This window comes from Tripterygium wilfordii, chromosome 3 (assembly GCF_013401445.1).
Source record: "Tripterygium wilfordii isolate XIE 37 chromosome 3, ASM1340144v1, whole genome shotgun sequence".
Taxonomy (NCBI): domain Eukaryota; kingdom Viridiplantae; phylum Streptophyta; class Magnoliopsida; order Celastrales; family Celastraceae; genus Tripterygium; species Tripterygium wilfordii.
The window spans coordinates 10,432,111-10,455,600 of NC_052234.1; the positions used below are offsets into that span (position 1 = coordinate 10,432,111).

Sequence of the window (23,490 nt, forward strand, 5' to 3'; positions counted from 1 at the left end):
GTAGCTAAGTTGCATTGTAATTGCGTAGCAAACGAAATCTTTTGTTTTATTATTGTTCGTCCACGTAGAGAGTTGAATAATATCAAACCCTTAAATAAAAAAGAAGCCTAAAAGGAAGAAAATTTTGAATTTGATGATGAATTTGGTTACACAGTTACACTATCAGTAATGTAAATAATTAATATGTCTCTTAAAGCTTAAAAACTCAATGCACACACATAAGGGCTTCAATTCAATAATGGACTTTTGATTGAAGAGTAAGAAAACTAGGGCAGGGGAGAAGTTGGACCGTTAGTTTGGATTGTGACTTCCACCGCCCTGTAAGTGGCTAATTTATTTTTTGGACGTACTTTGGGGGCCTCCATTTTGAAAATATGAAGTTTCCCACATCTAGCAAGAAACCATTGATGAAATACTAATTTCGTTAATTTATTTAATTGTGGAAGAATTGTCCTATACGCACCAAATTTCTGCGCTTAAAATACTCATAACTTTTTAAGGGTATAGATGAGTGAAATGATAAGTGGGCCCTATTGATTTGAGACTCATACGTTTCAAATCAATGGTGAAAATATAAGTGTGTAAATTATGTGCTCATAGAAGAATTCTTAGGGTGGTTGGCGTTGTAATGGCTCTAAGGACATTAAAAAAAATTATTTTATTTTTTAAAAAACTTATGGATGTTTTTTTATCAGGTTTACGAGTGTAACGGTATATTTTTTGTCTCATACAAAAATCAAATTGAACATAAAAAAAAATGAAAATCATGGACCGCTGAATATAAACCCGTAACATTATATGTCTATCTTGTGATAAATTTGATTTTTGTTTTGGATGAAAATTATACCGTTATATTCGTAAACACAATCAAAACACATCCATAATTTTATTTTATTTTTTAAAAAATTTAAATACCTCCTATTTATTAAGTTGGGGTCTGTTGTAAATTTTTAAATTTTTTTTATAAAATTTATTTATTTACCAATGCTCTGAGAAATTTACCCAAATAAGAGACCCAAATGACGCAAAAAATTAAGAATCAAAAGGGCCAAATCCCTACTTCTTAGCCCTAACGAAGATCTGAGCTCGAGCAGAGCCGCTAGCTCGAAGTAAGAACTCAATGTCTTCTTTTGTCGCTCAAATATGGACTCGAATAAGAATACAAACAGAGAGTAACTTGAATAAAACCCCAACACTTACTTCAATGTCAAGTAACTTCAATTCTTATTCTCCTTCAAATTGTCGTTGTTACTCACGAACTAGTGGGAATTTTCTGCACCTCCTTCTTTGTTTCTCTTTCTATCTGGTTCCCCTCTTGTTTTTGTAGCTGATGAGAGAGACAAAAGGCAATTAAAAATAAAAAAATAAAAACAATAATAGTAAACAAATATTTCTATATAATTCGGTAGATTTAAGAAAATAGTATTTTATTTGTGTCTTTTTTTTCAATTTTATCAACTTTAAACTATACTGTTTTACCATCACCGTTGGTCAAATGACGGTCAAAGGATGGAGAGACTTGCAATGACACGAAAACAAAGCACATGGAGTCTAATTATTACAAATTCAAAACGAGAGGTGTATATAGAAATTACCCCTATCACAAAGGGTATGTGTGGCATTTCGCCATTTATAAACACGGAGACTGTAAACAACAGATTTGGGGATGAGTCCATACCAAAGTCCTTCGTCGGCCCACTAAGCTACATCATGGGCTAGTTCATTGGCAGATCGGATGGATTTTAGATGCTAGCCAACTATCTAACTTGGGCAAGCCCACTTCAATACCTTAGATGAACGGGAAATTGCGATTAGTTTGGTAATTATGTTTTTTTTTGAATAGAAATACTACACATCCATAAAATTTTATCCATAAACTTATATAAAGATGTGGTATGCCTATGTAGCTTCTTTAATAAATTTTATTTATATTTTTTTAATCTATGTGAGGCATGCCACCTAAATTATATAAGTTTATGTTCTATAAAATTATGAACATATATCATTTTGATTTTTTGAATGGATGAAAAGGAAATGTGAAAATTCGAACTCAACAGGTTTATGAGATAGAACACATATGTTACTCATGGTTGTCAGTTTCGAAATCACTTGTATTTGAGTCTTGATGATTAAAAGACAAAAAAAAAAAAAAAAGAGCATAAAAACATGATTAAAATACAAAAAAAAATTTAAAAAACATGATTAAAATGGCAGACTGACTTACCGGAGCCTCAAATTTCCCTCTTTTGGCATATGCTTTGAACCAAACCCGCCTCACCCATCCGACACGTTACCCTCTCAAACCCCACGTAAATCACCTCCGCAACGGCCACCTCCGCCGCCACAACAACCAGCGACAACTACCCCAAACACACCTACACATGCGTAGCCTACGATTTAGTCTGAGACAAAGTCAAGAACCAACTCAAGCAAGCGGCAAAACGCAGATGTAACTGATGCCCCCCTTCTTTACTGTTAGACTGCACCACTCTTTGTTAAAACCCTATTTACTGCCCCCTATTCTGTTGGGTTTGTGTCAGATTTTGAGCCCTCCAATCGTTGGGGGTTTGTGTTAGGCATTATGGTTACTGGAGGGGCCCGCCGGGAAGCAGGAGACAAGAACCCAGTAGCCATGTCAAGAGGAGGAGCGACCAGGTCCTGGGGCACCATCGTATCTGGCCAATCTGTATCCACCAGCGGCAGCGTGGGCTCCCCGTCTATCCGTAGCGAGCAGGCCATGGCCACACCCGCCAGCGACACTACTGTCCTTAGGTTGAACAACCTCGACATCCACGGGGACGATGCAGGATCGCAAGCGGCTGTTGGGTGAGTGAAATCCATGGGTTTTTGTTTTATATTTACAGTGGTTTGAGGGTAATACATTGCTGGACATGTTTGTGATATTTGGAGTTTTGATAGGTCTTCTTGGGTACAAGAGAGGGATTGTATGGAAATTTAGTTTATTTGGTTTCATTGATTCGACGTCGTTGTTTGCATAAGGAATTCATATTGACATCCAAGGAAATCGCAGATCACGGCTACAAAAACATTCATCTATGATCGGTGCTCAGTATTAGTGTAATTTTTTAAGTTATCAAAAATTTTAGTAATTTATAACCTTTTCATCTTAAACTCACTATCAATTTCTGGAACTTGATCATTTGGATCTCAAATGACAGTTGCGAGGAAGTATATTTGAGGCAAACTAAATCAATTCAATTGAAAATTACTCGGATGTTAGACCTTTTGATTGATTTTTAATGAAAATGAGAGGCTACACGGCTTCTACAAACGCAAGATTGTTAAGAGTTGTGAGAATTATTAGTGATTATTGAAGTATGACCTATTGACAAACTGACAACTTATGAAGCTCTCTATATTTTTGTATAGAAAACACATATTAGAGAAGGAAGCATTTGAGAGAGAATTATCCAAATTGATTGCTAACCATGTTCTGAAAGAGGAGGAAAAAGAAACACGTTGAAAGAAAAATTCCTTACGTGCAGTCTAAAATAGTCTACTATAGTCGTAAACGAAATGTCACTGACCGACATGATTTAATTTTTCTGTTCTTTTGAATAAACTAGAAATTGTAGAGTTGTTAATACAAAAGGGCAGATTGTGTTGAAATTTAGCTCATTTTTGTTTCAGTGATTTTATTGCTTTGTTTGAATAATGTTGTTTTCATTATTCAATTTGGCATGCCTGGCACAGTTTGATTTGGAGTTGTTTATTTTGTGAAGTGAATATTTGAACTAGGTCCATTGTACGATATAACATTATTGAAATTTTCCTGGTGGTTTGGTTTATTTCATGGACAGGAATTCTTTTGTTTTTCATCTTGTTTGCATAAATTATTGAAAGGGGTGATGTTTTTCCTGAAGCTTGTCCTTCCTGGAGCTTGATGATTGATATGCTTGAGAGACTTGCTACTGTTAATGTGATAATAGTTGTTAACTAATATTTGCAGTTCTTCGTACTATTATTGTTATTTATACCATTCCCTTGCACAATCATAAAATAAATTGCTGTAACTTTAGTTAAGTTTTGGACTTATCATGCAATGTGAACAGTAACAAGAAGAAGAAGAGATGTCAACGGGCCGTTGGCGGAGATAAGTCTGGTAGAGGACTCCGACAGTTTAGTATGAAAGGTATTGATTCATCTCCATCTTATTTTCTTCCTTTCATTGTTTCTTTCTTACCACAAAACCCTTAGTTTCATGGAGAAAGAGATTGAACCAAGTATATCAGCTGTCATGAACCCTATTAAAATGCCTATTATTCATTGCTGTGCCGAGATGGGACTTTTTGTACATTTCAACTTGCTGACAGATTGCTTAACTTTATTTGCTTGGGTCCAGTGTGTGAAAAAGTTGAAAGCAAAGGAAGAACTACTTACAATGAGGTGAGTTGGTTTCTTGAAGTTATTCTTTAAGTTTCTCTCTATTTTTCTGTCTTTTTTTTCTCCCTCTCATTTGATTGCTTAAATTTCATTTCATGACTTCTTGTTTTTGCATAAAAATGATTTATCACCGACGAACAACCTGGTTTAGCAGGATGTTATGTTTACCTCTGAAATACTTTTTGATCTGATTGGTTCGTAGCATTCGAATTCAGAGATCTGGAATGTTTAATTTTAATTTTTAATCTCAATTTAGGAAATTAGGAAAAATTGAAATTAGTGCTAAGATAAGAGTCTCACGCCAATGTCTTGTAAGTTAAAGATTGTAATTCCAAACACTTTCCTTGCATTCTTGCCTGAGTAACAAAGATGGTTCGTGGATGCTCGTATTTACAAGACTTCTGTTTAAAGGATCCTTATAAAATTTTTGAGTAAGAAGGATTGTATAAATACGCTTTTCTCTCCCTCCCTCTCTCTCTCCCTCTGCTAACTATATAGTTTGCAGTGATGACTTTTCATGTGTTTCAAGTATTGACATCTCCTTTACCTTTCGTTCCAATAGCCTCCTTCGCATTTTTTTGAGAGCTAAAAGTAATTTTCAGGTCGCAGATGAGCTTGTGGCCGAATTTGCTGACCCCGGCAATGGCGTTACAACCCCAGATCAGGTTTCTCTTTCTTTTTTCTTCCCCATAAATAATTTTTATTTTTCATATAATCACTTACATGAGTGATCTTTAATGGAATTCAAAGTAAAGCATAAATGCCTTTAATACTTGTTTTATTTGATGTCAGCAACAATATGATGAGAAAAACATACGCCGAAGGGTATATGATGCTCTGAATGTACTCATGGCAATGGATATCATATCCAAAGATAAGAAAGAAATACAGTGGAGGGGTCTGCCTCATACAAGCCTTAATGATATTGAAGCATTAAAGGTCTGAATACTGCTTGCATTTGTTTTTTGGAGAGTACTCTTTGGTTATTGTTCTGGTTCTGATTTGAGCTTATCCAACTCCTCCAATTACATTAACGCAGGCTGAGCGTCTTGGACTGAGAAATAGGATTGAAAAGAAAGCAGCATACCTACAAGAACTGGAAGAACAGGTACGAATAAGCAATCTGTCTTTTCTATCTAGTTCATATATCTTGGTTTACACATTTAAGTTATTGTTTGCTGAGTTTTTCTTTTTTCCTTCTCGTCCTTCCATAAAGTATATAGGTCTCCAGAATTTGATACAGCGAAATGAGCAATTATACACCTTAGGAAACTCTCCCAGTGGGGGTGTTTCATTACCGTTCATTTTGGTGCAGGTAGATCTTTTCTCTTAAGATTTTGTCTCGCAATGTTGGTATTACAGGAACTGTTACTTGTAGACATCCTAGCGAGATAAATATCATGAAACTTTTTCCTGAATGAATTTATCATACTGGTATGGCGATTCAGTTGCTAGCAAGAGAAAAACTGAAATATTCACTTGACATTTGGGCATCATGCCTCATATGTATATGCTGCCATCTCTAAAACTATTGTTTCCATACTCAGGCTTTTACCTCCACGCCATTCATGAGATGCTTTTTATCTGCCTTACTTTGCATGTTCTGAGCTATGATAACTACTTCAAATATCTTAAACCATCCTTTTGGCATTGCTAAAGTTTTATTGGTATTTGTAACCTTTAATGCTCTTTTAGTTGTTTATAATTTTCGTTGTTCTGTTTATGATTGTTGTTTTTTCCAAGATGAATTAAAGACATCCTAAACTATGGGATGGTTATGCCATCTTTTGCATATTCTTTGTGTATATTTCCCTTACAGTCTTGCATCTTCTCTTGCATATTATATGAATGGAATAGTTAATTGATAAGGTGGCATGCTGAATGCTTGATACAACTTGAAGGCATTCGAGAAAACCGGAATAAGATGGGGATGGATTGAACTAGATATGTCGGAAGCTTGTGATTGAACTAAAAAATATGTGCTTGATGAACTGAGTGGAGCACAATTGTGCATTTGCTTATGTTGTTTATTTTCAAGCTATTGAGTTATGCTGGTTTTATTTTTAACATTTGTGCTCCCCAAGATATCAGACTTGCTGTTAGCCCTCGTTCAATTTATAGTTTGCTCAACCTTTCCTTTTCTGCTTCTTGTTTTGCACTGCTGCTGCTTAGACTCAGACAGATACCTACCCTTAAACTAGTCACTTCACTGTAATGCTTCCACTATGGTATTTTGTCAACCTCAACAGATGATAATGATGAAAAATTCTATGTGTTTAAAAAAGATCTGTGAAGTTCATTCATTGAGGCTCTCATTTTAAGTTTCAGAAATTAGAACGACATTTTTAATTTACATTCAGTTTGATTTAATTAAAAAAAGTAAGCGGATGGAATGTCATAGTTAAGGTCCGTGATATGTTAATATCTCTCTGTTTTTCTCTCTAATTTTTACCTCATCCGGAAACTGCAGACCCGTCCGCATGCGACTGTGGAAGTGGAAATATCTGAAGATATGCAACTAGTGCATTTTGACTTTAATAGGTAAGTGAGCTTGTAAGAATGTCTAACTTCTCTATGTTTGCACCAGTAGAGCAAATTTTGTTTCCAGTAGATTAAACATTATTTTCTTGCTCCAATGTCTAATGGCACCATGTGGACAGTTCTTTTATTGATAGCCTTTGATAGTAAGTGTAATTTGGTCAAACTGCATCTACATGCAGTTTGCATGTCATATTAGAAGGTTAGGACGACTTTTCATGTCCATGTTGTATTCTGCTTCAGTTAGTGCCTGGAACTTGCCCTTTTTTCAAAGCTATATTTATGAAGTTTCAATCATGGATTTTATTTCATCTGTTTCATTCATGCAGCACCCCTTTTGAACTTCATGATGATAATTATGTTCTGAAGGCAATGAAATTTTGTGAGAGACCACAGAGTGATGATATGACTCCTAATTATGCTGTGGATGGAGGCGAAGGTTCGAGCATGTCCAACATGTATCAACCACAAATCATTCCTCCCCCAATGACAAGCACACCGACTAGACCTCCCACCACACCACCTATTCCTGGGATATTGAAGGCTCGCGTCAAACATGAACATTAGTAAGTAAGCTTCTGGGTTTCCTTTTGCACCAGCGCATTTGTAAATTGTTGTAAAGTAGTTTGCCACCATTGCTGTGTGATCACAGAATTTGATAGGAATTGAGGGGAGATCCTAATTGTTCCTAGTATTATTTGAAGACTAACTATTAGCATCTTGATGACTTTCCTCAGGAGCCTCTCTCTCTTTTGAGTGGATTGTTAGGGCTAGTTTGGTAGAGCATTTGCAAAGTAGCAGATATGTCAGTAGAAATGGTGGTAGTAGAAATGCTGGACAATTTTAGTAGCAGATATCCTGCTTGAATGTTGGGTAGGTGTTTGGTTGATTTTTTACTGTTAACATTTGTGTTGTGTAGCATATTGTGATAAATTAGGTGTAGGGGTATTATATATTTTAGTTGTAATAGAGGAAGATAATTGTATCGAAACATAAAAATTAATTTATAAATTTAATATAATCAAATAAAATTTAAATAACAATTAATTTAAAGTTACTTAAATTTAATACAATGAAATAAAAATTAAATATACTTAATTTATTATAAAGTAATTAATTAGTTAAAGTTTTAATGACAATTAATTTTTTTATTAATTAATTTATCAATAAAAGTGTATGAGTATAATAGGAATAAGAAGTTTTACGAGGGACGAAAGAGACAATTACCATTCAAATGCTATGAAAATGCTTCAAACAAGTAGCATTTGAAAAATAGTAGAAAATGTTTAAAAGAATGCCTCAAATTATGTGCAACGAAAATGTTGTTTGGTTGTCAACTAGCATTTATACTAATAAGTAGTATAAATGCTCCTAAAAAAGCTAATCCAAACGGGCCCTTAATTGTTAATGTTGCTATGCTTCAGCATATGTTGATAAGCTAATGACTAAATCATTGGCGGACATTTGACAAGATGAGATTGCAGGCCTGGGGTGGGGATAGAAGGTGTTGGTCATGTCTGATGCTTGGATTGCTGTTTGGACCGTAAGAGACATCTTCTTTGGAGTATACAAAACGGTCCCCAGATAGCCGTTGCTCTTTCATGACCACGGGAGGCAATGCCCACGTGACCAAATAAATACTTGTGATCGAAGTTTTACATTTTCAGCAGCATGATTTGTGTTCCCATGACCATCTACTTGGATTTGGCATGGTCATATCAGGCGGGTAAATCTTAGGTGTGATAATTGGTGTAGGAGATCGATTCCCACGTGACTATTGAGTCTGAGCCACGTGGTCTTTAGTGCAACCTTTTGCTAAAGATCTCAAGTAGGAATCTGTGGACAATTGCAAGCCTCCACACAACATGCATAATAGGGGATGTTTCTTAGCCCCTTGGCCCCCTTCTACTCTAACACATGCTTCTTTGTGATTGGGTTGTCGGGAAATTTATATTGAGGCTTAGTTTTTTATTATTGTAGGAGATGGGGAGGCTCGAAATATTTATGAGATATTAAAAGTGAGTGTTATATGAGCTATTAGTGGTTCTGGCTTAATTTTTATTTGGTCTTGAACAAGATTTTTTTTTCGGTTTTTTTTTAATATTAGGAACAAGATTTTCTTTTAGAAAACTCATTTATCTTTTATTTATTTTTTCTTTCTTTGGTTGGGCCTGTAAATGAGACCGCGGTCAATGTTTGGATCTCGGCCCATTACCCCAAAGTCCAACCCGCGTCGTTAAAAAGCAGCCTATTAAGCCGAAAACTTTGAAATCGCATACGACGTCGCATTGACCGCTTTAGAATTACGGTGAAGCGACGTCGTTTAGTCGTTTCCAGTTAAAGCTGAAAACCCCTTCCGAGTTCTCTCTCTTTCACCAAGCTTTTGCTCTTCTAGGGTTTTTTTTTTGGAGAAAACCAGAATAAAACCCTAAACTTCGATTAAATGGGAAAGTGTCCAAACAGGAAGGTAAAGAAGCGACGACTCTCTCACAAGACGGCTCGCCGCACCAAATTCCTTGTCAAAGATATCCTTCTTTCGTTGTTTTGCTTTCTACTATAAGATAACATATAATTCGTCTCCTTTTTCTTTAAGTTTTATCTGTTCGATTGTATTTGTGTTACCTTGACTGAGAAATTTCTTCACGTGACGATATGGTCTATGATCAGTTGCAGAAGCCAGAAGTGGACAAGAAATCCTTGCCCCTCGACGAGGATTTGCCCGGGATGGGCCAGTATTACTGCATGCACTGCGAGTGAGTATTTTGATTTTTGTTGTTTGGTTTATTTATGTTTTTTCTGCCAATATAATGTTGCGGAAGTCTGGATTTCGATTAATTATGCTCTTTGGCCAAAAAGAGAGTGATTTATTTCCTCGGAGGTTTTGGACTATTTAGGTGTTTCTCAGATTTTGAAACTTTTCAAACTTTTGGGTAGGATTCTCTTGTTTTGAGTATTGCTTATTTTTGTTCTTCCTTTCCAGCCGATATTTTGCAAATGTGACGGTAAGGGATGAACACATCAAGACCAAACGTCACAAGAAGCGGTATGTAACTTTGTTTCTGTGGCACTTCCGTTATTCATTACCCAGCGATATTGAATAATCTTGTTACCTTAAGTTAAAGGGGATTGAGTTTAGTGGGGCTGTTTATATCATTTTCCCCTATTTTGATTAATTTATTTTTAAAAAATTCGAGGCTTGTAAGTTTAATGGTTGTTACTTGTTAAAATAGTGGACTGTCATTGTTCTGGTCCAAATTACTTTCATCATTGGTAGCTTGTAGCCTTCGACTAGGTACAAAATAAGAAAACAATCAGTAGTGTCCCTGTGGCTCACTCTGTAATCCCTTGAAGTCTTGGGCCTTTTAGAATGGGGAATTCAATATGAAATACAAGAATCTTATATGGCTCTCAAGTTTTACAAGTTTGATGGGAGTCACATGCGGATGAAAGGTGGGTGTGTGTGGTTGCTAAGAACATTGGCTCAGTATAGGTTAAGCAGTGGAAGGTTAGCACTTTTTTTTGGACCATGACAATGTTCAATCTTGAAGAATATTTAATATTCTTAGAACCCTAACTTTGATGTCTCAACTTTCAGTATTCAAGAAAACCCAAACATGGTTTGTTTGAGACTAGTTTTTAAATCTCCTGGAGATGGTGTGTGCAAGCCCATTGACAGCAGAGCACAGTATATAACACTGCTGGTAACTACTTTAGGTTTTATGGAAGAGTTGACTAGGTTTCACAATATATTTTGGATTGTTTGTTAACTTGGATTATGGTAGTTGTCATCATCCAACTGAAATATGCTTATAATGAACAGAACAATGGAATGTAAAGGCTGGTACTTCTTACTATGTTCATTTTTAAATTTGTTAACTTTTTTGGATAAGGGTCCAGGGGCTGGGGAAGCGGAATCAAACTTGTGCTATGTTCAACCACTGGTGCCATGTTTAGTTTTTAAATTTCTAAGACTCTTAACTTGCGCTAAAAGTCTAAAACTGCATTCCCTGCTAATGCCGAATGTTTTATTTTCCCCTAAATTTGCTTATTCAGTGAAATGTAATGTTTGCCTATAGATAACTGGAGAAGAAATCTAATCTGAGTTGCATTGTTACTTTACAGAGTGAAGGAAATGATGGGTCCTGCACCACATACTCAACTTGATGCTGAACTGGCTGCTGGAATGGGTATGCCAGACAATGGTCCAAAACTCATGTCATTGTGAGATCATACCCCCCCAAAAAAGAACCACCACCTCCGCTCTTCCCCCTATTTAGTTTATGTGGCAAACCTCTCAACTGAAGGATATTTTTGTGTTGTAAGAAAAAATTTCTTTGCCGACATTCCTAGCATATTGTGTATCATGTAGTTTTGTTGTGTCAATTAGTAAGGGTATTCAATTTCATTTGTTATGGTCACTGATAAGTTTATATATTCAGTAAACAAGATTTGAAGCAATGTGCTATGGATGGAATGACATGATGAGTTGTGTCCATAAACTCTTGGATGTCAAGCGCTATGTGTAACCCAGTTTTGAAATGGAGTATACTCTTTTATATCTGTTTTGTGGAACAATTCTTTATTAACCTTAGATTTAAGCTTTATTCCTTACTACCAAATTAGAAGAGCAGACTGTCTCTCTATTATGCGTTTTGGGGATACACAGTTCTCGCAGGGCAGGAACTGAAACTTTTGAGATGGGTTTGGCCTATGTTGGCTCTCGTTATTGTTAGGCATGTCTTCAAAGTGTGATTGGGTTATTGTTTTTGGTGGTTCTAAGAGGAGTGGGTTCCTTGGGCTTCTTGTGAACCAGGCATGTTGATGATTGATGAATGGGCCAGAATGTTTTCTTGTTCAGTTGGAAGAGTTCATTCCAGTGCTTTAAGTTTATTACTGGTTGTGGCCAGTTACAGTTGTTAGTAATGTTGAGCAAAACTTTGGATGAAAGGCCCTCTCGCACTCTTACATTGGTTGTCTGGTGCACAAAAAGCGTATTTAGACTTGTTATTTCTTATTTTGCCTTCTTTTACAATTTTACGGTTGTCACAGGAAGGAAATATGGGGCCTGAAATTTATAAAAAGGTTGAGCAGTGGTATTCTGGGTGGCCCATGTTGAGTTGTAATAATACTTGGTTACTTGTACCTCTGAAGGTTCGAATATTGCATTCGAAAAGAGACACCAAGCATATGTTTCATAATTTTGTTTTGCAATCATTCTTTCTTAGTTTTTAGCTCTTTGTTTTTCTTATGAGAGGCTCTCCTTTGTCTTTTGTTTCATGTTCGTTGTTTTTAGGCACTCTGTTTGTTTGACTCCTTTGCTTCAAACGCACCCCACCTTAAAAGGCTGAGAATTTCTGCGATGCGTGTGCCTGCAAAAGCTGTGGCATATTAGAAGTCCAAAACAAGTTCCAGGTCTTTTTAGAGTGGCCAGAAACTTTTTATGTTTGGAATATTTGAATGGGTGTAAGTCATGCGAGGAATGGTTACTGTTTCTAGTGTTTGCTATTTTGTATTGAAGACGAGAAGTAAAAGTTGTAGGCAGTACCCGTTGTGCTTGTTATAACCCCCCACAACAGAGAAGAAAGTGGTCCAAGTACTTTGAAATCAAGACGCGGCGTTTCGGAGTGCAATTGAATATCTGTGGCCACTCACTTTCTTATATTTCTACCTTTAACAACAAAGGGATAGCTGAGTCAAGTGTGTGTGTGAGGAAAACACCATCATCGTCTCCTTTGTCTCTTTCCATTTCCATATGTCAGTCACTTTCCTCTCACGCTTGTCCACCACCAGCTACTACTACTTGAATAACTTGCATGATTTCCCTCCCACCTCACAAGTCTTTGTTTTGTATGTTCTCTACAGATTTTTCGTCCATTGCTATGTCTTTTACCAATCAACTGTACCTTGTAATGGGTACTGGTATCCTTCAATGGCTTTCATATTCTGAGTTCAAAACAGGGCACCTAAGTAGATGAGAAACAATAGGGCTAGAGATGCCTCTCTCAGTTGATCTGATTAACTATTACATACATCTTTTTAATTCTAGCAAAGTATTCTTCAATAACATATAAAGTAAAGAACAAAATAGATAGTAACATACTATGCTATATCAAAACATGGACAAAACCCAAGAACAAAGATCATAAGTGGTATTATACTGCTCTTGTCATTACAATTTCTTAGGAACCTTGCTAGGCTTCCTTCTCTTCATCATCCTTGGGTCTAGTTGTGGAACTTGAACCTGATGTTATTCCAATGACTTGGCTATGTGTGAACCTCTGCAACTGTATCATACGGGCGTAACACCCATCCGGGTAGTTTTTCAGTAGATGTGAGTGGGATCCTTGCTCCGCTACTTTCCCATCATCAATCACTGCAATGACACTAGCATTCCTGATTGTTGATAACCTGTGTGCAACTACAATCGTTGTCTTTCCCGAGCAAGCACGATCTAAAGCTTCCTGCACGAATCTCTCAGACTCAACATCAAGTGCACTTGTGGCCTCATCTAGCAGTAAGATCTCTGCCTTCCTTACTAAAGCACGAGCAATTGCAATCCTTTGCTTCTGTCCTCCAGATAACTGAACGCCCCTCTCCCCAACAAATGTTTTGTACCCTTCTGGCAATGCAGATATGAACTTGTGGGCATTGGCCAAAGTAGCAGCTTCGATGATTTCAGCCTCGTTTGCAGCTTCGTTCCCGTAGGCGATGTTCTCATAAATGGTTGAAGCAAAGAGGCATGGCTCCTGGGGAACCAGTGCCATGTGTTTTCGCAATGATTTGAGATTGTATTTTCGAATGTCTTTCCCATCAATCGTGACCCGTCCGGATGATGGCTCATAGAAGCGCTGTATAAGTGCAATGACTGAGCTCTTACCACAACCACTAGGTCCTACAAGGGCAAGAATTTTTCCAGCTCGAGCACGAAGGCTAAGGTCACGGAAAACTGGGACATCAGGACGTGAGGGATAAGAAAAGTCCACATGCTTTAGTTCCACCTCTCCACGAAGACGATCAGGAACGGGGGTGGCATCTGAATCATCAGGCTCAATTTCGGTTTTCCGGTCCAGAAGTTCGAAGACTGATTTCATGGCTCGACCACCCTTGACGAAGTCAGGGGCGAGAGTCAATGTTTCCGCAGCGCCATTGGCAGATACCATAAGGACCACAAAAACTCGGATTGTCTTTGAGAAGTCTGAGATCCCATGTTTAACAAGCCAGGAAGCATACCAAAGACCAAGTGCATATGAGGCATAAAGTAAGAATTGAGCTACGCCAAATCCACTGCCGGCAATCTGTCCTTTCCAAAAGGAGCGTCGTAGAGGTGTTTGGAGCCTGGTGGAGAAAAGACCAACAATTTTACTCTCTGAATTAAAGGCAGCAACAGTCCTTACATTGGCTATGGCTTCACCTGCAAGTTGTGTGGCCTTGGCATGAGCAGCTTCTAGGTCTCCTGAGAACCCATTCAGGAACATTTTCTGTTGATCATCCATCAAAACACAGCACAATAAGTTCTTGTCAGTTGTGAACAGCATTGAATTTGCTTTGTGTATAATGTAATAATCAACAATTTATCCACTAACAACGCCTATAGTTTTGGATTGTCAGTAAAACTGATCATAAATGGTTAAAGGCTGCCAATTGGCATTTTATCTAAAGCATTTCATATCCCAGACCAGATCGCCAAGCAAGCAATTCATGAATCAATTTAGAAAACAAACCTGCAAGACGGTTGCTCCAACAACCAAAGGAAAGACGGCCATGAGGACGAGGGCAAGACGCCACTGCAAAACAAACCCTGCAGTGCAGGCAAATAGCAAGAGTCCTGTGTTCTGTACAATCACTGAAATACGGTCTCCAATCGCTGACCTGACATTGTTGGCATCAAGTGCCAGCCTTGATGCAATCCTACCGCTCTCATTTTCTTCCTGATCAAACCAAGCCATTTCATTTTTTAGCACTGCTCCAAACATTTTCTCCCGTACCCGTTTGGTCAGATTTTCACCTACAATATTCCAGAAGAAATGCTGCTCTGTATTGAAGATAAGTGCAGCTGATGAAAGTCCAATCAAGAGATAGCAATACTTTTCAATTTCCCGGATCATGTAAGCATGGCTCGGATTGTAGTACACACTGAGGACAGCACTTAGAACATATGCAAAGAAGGAACTGAGGCAGCCACAAATGATAGAGCCTATAGAACCAAATAATGCATAGACCCATTCAGGATAATTCATCTTTGCAAGGCGCCAGAAGGAACTGGCTTGCTCCTTAAAGGCAAGTTTTTCAAGGCGGTAATTGGGGTGTGAGGCATCAAAGGACAAACTAAAATCGGAAGTCGAGAAATCAGATAGCCGGCGTGAATATGGTGATCGCCCATAGGAGGAATTTCGAGCAATTATTGGCGAGCTTACCGAATTCCTTGCACTAGAAGGCCTGCAGACAAGAACAATGTTAGCCAACACATTTAACTTGGCATATGAAGTTAGATAAACATGACTGATGTAAGCTACCTTGCGCTACTCTTTCTGGCATTATTCATTGCAGTTTCGTGGGCTGTTTCCTGCATCCGGATGAGCTTGGCATAAGCACCATTTTCTCCTTTCGCAATGAGCTCATCGTGGGTTCCAATTTCAGAAACACTCCCCTGCTGGATTACGGCAACAAGGTCAGCCTTACGAATGGTTGAGAGGCGATGGGCGATGACAAGAGTTGTCCTCCCAATCATGAAACGGTCTAGGGCTTCTTGCACCAGCTTTTCTGATTCAGAGTCCAATGCACTAGTTGCCTCATCTAAAAGCAGAATTGCTGGGTTTTTTAGCATTGCCCTCGCTATTGCTATTCGTTGTTTCTGTCCTCCCGAGAGTTGCAAGCCTCGTTCCCCTACCTGCCACAGTCCAAAACTTCTAAATTTTCACATGTCCAACCACTAATTTCTATAAATCAGAATTTGGAGTCATATGATAAGTAGGTTCCCTCTTCACCCTCTATCTTTCATGTAGACTAGCATCAATTGTTTAAGCATATGATTCAAACATAACCAAAATAGAAACAGGAATAAATTTTCAGGTAGGCTGTTCATATTGTTATTGTCATCACGATTCCTTTTCAGGTTTGATTTCATTACTAGTTAGAGCAATTCCTCTTCGCAGAAATAAATTAGCAGCTCTAGTTTTCAATTAAAAATAATTAATCTTGAACTCCTAAGCTTCCCTGTTGATTACATATCTCATATTGGTTACTTATGCCATGATCGAGTATCTAGATTCATCTAGAGTGCTTACATCATGGTGTAATTATACAGCTTCCCGTCATCTTCAACTTCGTAATTTTTTATTTTGCTGGGTTTGAAGAAATATTACAATAACCCTCCATGTTCCTCCTTCAACATCATTCTAGTCAATTTCTTGGTATCTTGTGTAATAGTTTTTCATCCTAATTTACTACTCCTTTTTCCTGCAAACATGTGGGCCTGATTCCTGCACATGCATTGTTGACTGAAGCATGTTACCTTCTTCCAAATACAAATCTGACCAAACAACATCCTCAGTGTTGACTTTCTTAGAAATATTAAATAAAGTTAGGTTCAGTTTGTTGAACAAGAAAACTATCTAATCCTTAATGCAATATCAAGTGGCAATTATAGACCCCAAAAGAATGCTAACTAACCACTTGGTCAAGATCCATAATTAATTAGACTTCACCTTCCATATACCAACTTTAACCGCCTCCCCCAAATTCCTTAAAAACAAGAACAAATCTGAAAGCTCACACATGTGCGGTGATTATTACTGCTAAATATCAAACAAAGGGTCCATTCACATTGTTTCAGGAATTTCAAGAACTAAATTGATGGGACATTTTCAGAACAAATTTAGCTGGCTTTCTCTAGGCGACTCTCTCATAACAATTACAATTGCTCAGTTCAAACTCAGTAACTGACTATCAACATTAGCCTTTTACTTTAGCTTACCTGAGTATCAAAGCCTTCCGGCAGCTTGATAATGAAGGAATGAGCATTGGCGACTCTGGCAGCCTCTTCGATCTCAACTTGGTCTGCGTCGGGCCGTCCTAGGAGTATGTTTTCCTTGATAGTTGTGGCAAAAAGTGCAGGTTCTTGGCTGACAAGTCCTATTTGTTGCCTCAACCACCTTAACTTAAGGTTCTTTATGTCATGCCCATCTAGCAAAACTTCTCCTACACAAAGTTCATGAGTTAACAGAACAGTCAGTTTCTCCAAAAAGATACATACCCAATAGACGAGAGCTGGAGCAAACCTAAACTTCAATTTGAAGAAAGGATAAGGATCCAAAAGTACTAATTTCCAATGAATTCAGAACCTATGTTTGATCAATAAACATAAAATCAATGTAAAGTATGATACCCGAAGTGGGATCATAGAATCTCTCAATTAGCGACACCACAGTGCTTTTTCCAGAGCCACTGCTTCCCACCAAAGCTATAGTCTTCCCAGCAGGTACAGTTAGGTTGAAATTGTTAAGGATCCGAACCTCTGGCCTTGATGGATAGGAGAAATCTACACTTTTAAGCTCCACAAGCCCTGTAACAGATTCTAATTCAAGCCCCGATTCGCTGTTCCGGTCTACCCCAGGCTTGTGATCAATAATACGGAAGATTCTGGCTGCTGCAACTTTCGCCTTCGCAAACGCAGCAATGCTTGGGGCAGATGCAGCCAAACCCCTGCCATTTATGGAATTTTTTACTATGAGAACCAATTGGAGAAATGCACAAAAAAACAGAGAAGTTTAAAAGAACACTCACAGTCCTCCAAGCATAACAGCGAACATTGTAGCTATGGCAAGTCCTCCATTGGTCAGGTGGTGCCTAACAAGGTAACCTCCATACCAGAGAAGAAGTGCATAGGAACAGAAAACAACAAAATAAGTAGCACCCAGTCCCATCCCCTTGACGAGTCCGCTCTTGTAACCACTTCTCTGGGAAACCTTCAATGCTGATGAGTATGCCTGTAGTGCCCGTGAATCACCGACGAAAGCAAAAACCACCCGAATTTGAACAATGGTCTGCAATTTGGCTTAAAATTAGCAATACCCATGCACACGAAGGGATCAATTACGCATAAAACAATCTCAAATGGAAGGCAAAAACAAAATGGGAGCTTGTTTCTCATACCTGCTCGACAACGTTTCCAGCCCTTGAAAGAGCTTCTTGGCTCCTGCCGGAAAATTTGCCTAATGTGATGCCATGAACAGCTCCGATTACTGCTATAAGAGGAACTACCGCCAGAGTGACGAGAGCTAATTGCCACGCAGCAGTGAAACCCACCAAAAATCCAGACACAAATGTCGCCATGTAATGAAGGAAATTACCAAACTGCACAGATAAACGAAACCCAAAATCCCAATTTAGATTGTGACCCAACGAGCAATGAAACCAAGAAGAAGAGAAGATTTAGACGACCTTCTCGCTAATGGCGTCCTGAACCATCAGTGCATCAGAGTTAATGGCGAAAACTACATCGGATGTTCGGACTTCCGTGTCAAAGAACTGAATGTCCTGGTTCAAAGCGGCTTCCAGATACTTGATCCTCATCTTGGTCGATTGCCTCTCTCCGGTCCACATCCAGCACGATATCTCTGCAAATCAGTCTCGCTATTAATTAACGCAACCAAAGATGGTTAAACAACAGAAATCAAGGACCAGTACGAATACTAACCTGCCCATGAAGAAGCCCAGACTGCAGCACCCACGACAAGGAAGTAGAACACATACTGCAATTTCACAAACAGATAGACAACTACATAGTTATCAATGGAGTTTTTAATCCTTATTCTAGCATAATGTCTGAATTTGGTGGCGGTTTTTATATACCTTGAGAACTTCCTGCGTCATCTTATCAATGTCATTGGCATTAGACCCAAACGAGTTAACAAGGTCGGCGAAGAAGCGGAGAAACACCGTCATAGAAGAGCCATGAATAATGGCACCAATCGACCCAATTATAATCAACACATAATCCAACCCATCTGCGAATCTGAACAGCTCTAGAAACCCAACTGTGGGAACATCCGCAGGCTTCTCTCCACTACTCCCAGCACCACCCCCACCACCACCACTAGTTCCATCCTTTTGGGGTTCAGAAATGGAGCTCTCCATTTCGCCTCTCTCTTGCACAGTCTCCAAAGCAACTGGTAGCTGTTGTAATCTTGGTTCACTAGTAAGTATTAAATGGGTAGGCGTTGTTGGGGTTGGAGATGGATTGCTGGTCTTAAATGGGTCAGAGACAGGAGAGGCAGAGACAACTTCAAGGCCTTGCATTTCGGACCATCTCCACTGCTCAGTCGTCTTTATCTCCTGAGAATCTTGTGACATTTGCAAAATTCCTTTGCCTGATTAGCTTTATTGAACAAACCACCCCCCAACTTCTCTTTATTAGCTCATGTTTTTCCTATCACCTCTCTCTCTCCTCCCTCTTTTATTGCTTTCTAGATAAAGCTCTTTCCTTTTAGTTTTTAACAGAACGTTTGTGTTCATGAAATATAGAGAGAGAGGAAACAACTGTTGATGGGGGGTTAGTGGGTTTTGTTCAAGATTGCTTCCTGTGTAAAAAACATCGAGAGTGACAACAGATGAGATGAGGCAGAGGCTAGAGAGAGAAACTAGAGAGAGACACAGAGAGAATGATTTTCCACCCGACAAACAACAGTGTGTGTAAAACTTGAAGATGAGGTTTCTTTGACTAAAGCAGAGATCCACAGTGGAGAACCAGTAAATTTTCCAATTTTTTTACTTTAAAAAAAAAAAGATTAAAAGCGAAAACCTTTGATTCCAATTCTAGGACTTTGGCTTCTTGTGCAAGTTCAAAAGATTTTGTTAAAAAGCTTGTGGAAGAAAGTTTTCTTCTGTTCATCATATACTTTTACCTCTCACACACCTCACCTGAACCTCATTCACCTCTCTGTCTGTCTCCTCCAAATCCGGCGCCCTTTTACACAATTATACCCAAAAAAAGAAAGAAAGAAACTTAATTTCTTTTCTTACATGACAATTGAAACACCTCATTTTGACATAAGCCTTGCAACTTTAGTGACTCACTGGATGTAACAGTGTACTGTTCATACTAATTTTTGGCTAAACTCATTATCAGGGTTTTAAAAGATTAAACACTAATCAAGTTGACCTGTAAATTTTGTAATTTGTGAAAGATACAAATGCAAAGTTTCAGCTAAAATTGTCAAACAAAACAGGCTGTAATGCAATCATTTTACTCAAGTTAACCCTGCAAACATTGTCAAGTAAATAATGTAATTCCATTAATTTAGTTCTCATTATCCATCTGGTAAGATCTCATCAAGCTTCCACTAATTTATGCTGTCTTAAAAAAATGAAAAAAAAAATATACCTTATTTACATAAAGTACATGCCTTAACAGCACAATACTGTCACACACACATGCACACTATTGATCTTCCACATTCACAAGTAAGATTCCACGAAATCCTGGAAAAATCTTGGGATTCCATTAAAATTTTTGATTCTTCACAGAAAATGACAGCAATTTATTACTTTTCTTATTTTTTTTGGAATGCAACTCCTTCTCTGTATATAGAGGTTTTGATAATTCAGAAACAGAGTGTACTGCTCTGTCCATCAGGAACTAAATTAACCCTATTTTGCAGTTCTGATGCTTTGCCTTTAATCACGCCATTGAAGTCTTTTACAACCCAAGTGAGGCAGCTCTCTTTTTTGGGTTAAATTACAATAAAGTGAGAGAGAGCTGACGTCTGACACTATAAAAATTCCTTTGAACTTGCAATAAAAAAAATAAAAAATACCCTGTATTTCTGCAACTTCATTGATGAGGAGTTGCCTTTAAAGAAAAATGTCTACAAGGAAATTAAAAATAAAAAAGCGAAAATGACATGTAATTCATGAGTTTGGTAATCCGTGGGAGTCCATCAAGTTTTTTCCATTGATTTAATCAATGAAATAGTTTTATTTTCACTATTTTATCCCATAATTTATTATCCAAAATTTATTGTTTTCATATAGATTATATTGCTTTTTAAAGCACGGTCTATAATTCATTATTTTAGTTCTGAATTCATTTGTTTTTAAAATTTCATTGAGAAAAACAATGGAATTAAGATTTATCCGATAAAACTCATCGACAATGAATCTTGTTAGAAAGAGTTTTATGTGCTGATTCTGAACATGTAATTTTTTAAAAAAAAATCTAATATATATTTTGAGATTTAAAACGTTTAAAAATTTTGTTTAAGAGACTTGAACTTTCATGAACTACTACTATATAGATTACCTAACACTACTGAAAAAAAGTGGGTTTGATATCTCTCTCTGTTTCCACACTTACCGTACGGTGTATATCTGCAAGTCTCCTATTGGAGAAGGCTGTGCTTTGCCTCCAAACACAGGTATTTGTCCAGTTATGCAGGTTCTTTGCTTCTTAAATCAACCTATCTTTTATCTTCCGTACTTATCTACAGACCATACCACTATGTCACTATTTGTCTAAATCTGTTACTATTTGTCTTAAAAATTCATTTATTGTCATAAATTAACTGGAATTGATAGAGTTGGAGGATCCAAATTGGCCAGTTAAAAGTCTAATGCAGAGTATAATGAAAAATCTAACAAATTACATCAAAACCCAGCAATAGTGTGGTAAAGTGAGACCAAATTAAAAGAAGTAGATGACCTATCAAGTGATGCAGACATGAAAACCCACAAAGATGGTAACTCAGGTGGAAAGCCCATCTGACTCAATACCAGTTTTGTGCTTACAAGGGACCTGCATTTACTTGCTCCTTTGGTTCTTGACAGATCATTCAATGGCATGAATTTTTTTTTTCAAAGAAATTTAACAAAATTATTTTAATAGGATAATGAGATTTTCTATATGTATATGTATATAATATATTTAACAAGTTTAATCCTTGAAAGAGGAGAGTTATTATGGGACCTAGTAGTAAGGATAATGTAGATTTGACCCCACTTAAATACATAATAGAGTGAAGATTCCACAAAGCTAGGGTTTGAATAGGACACAAAGAAGAAGAAGAAAGTGAACAAAGATATCAGAGGTCAATTCCTTGTAATAAGAGATTTTCTTTAAAAAAAAAATTAACTAATAAAATGTGTGAAAACAAACCAATAAGATTGCATGAATTTATAATTAAATAATATCAAAATAATGAAACATCCAAAATGATGGTTGGAGATTAGGTATGAAGTTGAGAGTCGGTGGTCGGACTCGCAATAAAATATTTTATAAGTTCCACAATTTAAAATAAATAAATATAAAATTATTTTTTTAAAAAAGAGTATATTTAATTAATACTCATGTAATGTGCCCAATTTGGGGGGAGAAAGAGAGAGTGGCATGAAGAAGTCAAAAAGAGAAAACCTTTTTCTTTTTTCTTAATGTCTCTTTTTATTGAGGGGGGTATGATAATAATTGTTAATCATAAGGTGTGGTCCAATATTCAATGCTAATATTGAAAATTTGAAATCAAAAAATTTATAGTACTCAAATAATATTTTATCAAAAGTGGTGCATGTGCCACTCATTATGCTTACTCCATCACTTCATTGTCTTTCTTGTGGATCTTTTAACTCTCAATAATCAGCCCAAGAAAGTTTTTTTTTTTTAATTTTGAAAATTAATCATGGTATTAGTTATATTTATTGAGATTATGTAGTCTTAATGTATAAGTGAAGATGATTTTTTCCCCTATGTTTTAGACAAATATTCTATGCATAATTTGGGGAGATTAAAGAGATCTTAACTTATTTTCACATTAAAAAGAAGGATGATTCCATGATAAATAAATAAATTAGTGATGAAGAGCATATATGTGTATATATATATGAATAAAAGATAATTGATTTGAGATATGGTAGGGCACTTGTTAGATAAAGGTGAACCAAAGATATTGCTACGTTTATTCATAAGATCAAAGTAATCAGAGCCCTAAAACAGTGTGTGATGAGGGTTGAAAATATATGTATAGGCTATGGCTCCACATCCCTACCTTACACCTCTCTCTATTCCTTAATATTGTGTGTGTGTGTGTGTGTGTGAAGGGTATGTCCTACAGCTAGCTGCACGAGGCCATGTAAGATGATCTTGCCCCCCATTTTCGTTCACATATGATTTACTGGGTCATGGGGCCTGCCCAGCCTTGGCTTCCTTCATTATTTATAACTTCAATAGTCAAACAACCTTAATTAATTACAAGTAGGTTGATTTGTTTGTGCATTAATAGTATAAAATATGTCGTGTGAAACAATGCTTGAAAATGTGTAGGGTTTATATATCCTGGCAGTGGCAGAGCCAGAGGTGGATGAGATGCAGAAAGAAAGAAAGAGTTGAGCCTTGAAATTCAATGGTCAATGGTTGCAGTGTCAGTGAAATTATCAGTACTGCTGAGTCTGATTAGGTTGACAAAACGGTTCAAACCCATTAAAAAGGACACACACCCTGGCACCTCTTAGGGTCTAGAATGTGGTCTACGTCAACAAAAACTTAAATTAATAATTTTGCAA

At 37.3% G+C, this 23,490-nt stretch overlaps 3 protein-coding genes across 4 annotated transcripts; 2 read left to right on the top strand and 1 right to left on the bottom strand.

Moving 5' to 3' along the window:
• Positions 1-2,252: 2,252 nt before the first annotated feature.
• On the top strand, positions 2,253-7,709 carry LOC119995021 (transcription factor-like protein DPB). Of its 2 annotated transcripts, XM_038841379.1 has the most exons (9): positions 2,254-2,826; positions 4,074-4,153; positions 4,364-4,407; positions 5,007-5,069; positions 5,197-5,343; positions 5,444-5,512; positions 5,621-5,719; positions 6,875-6,945; positions 7,272-7,709. In XM_038841379.1, exons 1-9 carry the CDS (start codon positions 2,582-2,584, stop codon positions 7,507-7,509), a joined length of 1,056 nt encoding a protein of 351 aa, XP_038697307.1. In that variant the 5' UTR covers positions 2,254-2,581; the 3' UTR covers positions 7,510-7,709. The 2 variants fall into 2 exon arrangements, with proteins under 2 accessions (XP_038697308.1, XP_038697307.1); XM_038841380.1 differs by lacking the exon at positions 4,364-4,407 and having other exon boundaries at positions 2,253-2,826; positions 5,014-5,069.
• Positions 7,710-9,289: 1,580 nt separating this feature from the next.
• LOC119995022 (zinc finger protein 593-like) lies at positions 9,290-11,500 on the top strand. The gene is made up of 4 exons (XM_038841381.1): positions 9,290-9,467; positions 9,587-9,695; positions 9,923-9,985; positions 11,065-11,500. The coding sequence occupies exons 1-4, from the start codon at positions 9,386-9,388 to the stop codon at positions 11,165-11,167; spliced, it is 357 nt and encodes a 118-aa protein (XP_038697309.1). The 5' UTR covers positions 9,290-9,385; the 3' UTR covers positions 11,168-11,500.
• Positions 11,501-12,982: 1,482 nt separating this feature from the next.
• LOC119995023 (ABC transporter B family member 1) lies at positions 12,983-19,293 on the bottom strand. Its single transcript, XM_038841382.1, has 10 exons — positions 18,793-19,293; positions 18,638-18,692; positions 18,382-18,557; positions 18,094-18,294; positions 17,725-17,984; positions 17,327-17,643; positions 16,916-17,139; positions 15,456-15,829; positions 14,664-15,378; positions 12,983-14,420 (listed from the first exon to the last, which is right to left on the bottom strand). The coding sequence occupies exons 1-10, from the start codon at positions 19,291-19,293 to the stop codon at positions 13,134-13,136; spliced, it is 4,110 nt and encodes a 1,369-aa protein (XP_038697310.1). The 3' UTR covers positions 12,983-13,133.
• Between the last annotated feature and the right edge of the window lie 4,197 nt (positions 19,294-23,490).

What these genes read in the sequence shown, in the direction of transcription:
- LOC119995021 (XM_038841379.1), top strand. Translation starts at nt 2,582, where the DNA reads ATGGTTACTGGAGGGGCCCGCCGGGAAGCAGGAGACAAGAACCCAGTA. An exon ending in GCGTTACAACCCCAGATCAG is followed by an intron (nt 5,070 to 5,196) that starts GTTTCTCTTTCT and finishes ATTTGATGTCAG; the next exon opens with CAACAATATGATGAGAAAAA. An exon ending in TACAAGAACTGGAAGAACAG is followed by an intron (nt 5,513 to 5,620) that starts GTACGAATAAGC and finishes CCTTCCATAAAG; the next exon opens with TATATAGGTCTCCAGAATTT.
- LOC119995022 (XM_038841381.1), top strand. Translation starts at nt 9,386, where the DNA reads ATGGGAAAGTGTCCAAACAGGAAGGTAAAGAAGCGACGACTCTCTCAC. An exon ending in TATTACTGCATGCACTGCGA is followed by an intron (nt 9,696 to 9,922) that starts GTGAGTATTTTG and finishes CTTCCTTTCCAG; the next exon opens with CCGATATTTTGCAAATGTGA. An exon ending in ACCAAACGTCACAAGAAGCG is followed by an intron (nt 9,986 to 11,064) that starts GTATGTAACTTT and finishes GTTACTTTACAG; the next exon opens with AGTGAAGGAAATGATGGGTC.
- LOC119995023 (XM_038841382.1), bottom strand. Translation starts at nt 19,293, where the DNA reads ATGTCACAAGATTCTCAGGAGATAAAGACGACTGAGCAGTGGAGATGG. An exon ending in AGGACGCCATTAGCGAGAAG is followed by an intron (nt 18,295 to 18,381) that starts GTCGTCTAAATC and finishes TTATCTGTGCAG; the next exon opens with TTTGGTAATTTCCTTCATTA. An exon ending in GCTGTTATGCTTGGAGGACT is followed by an intron (nt 17,644 to 17,724) that starts GTGAGTGTTCTT and finishes CATAAATGGCAG; the next exon opens with GGGTTTGGCTGCATCTGCCC.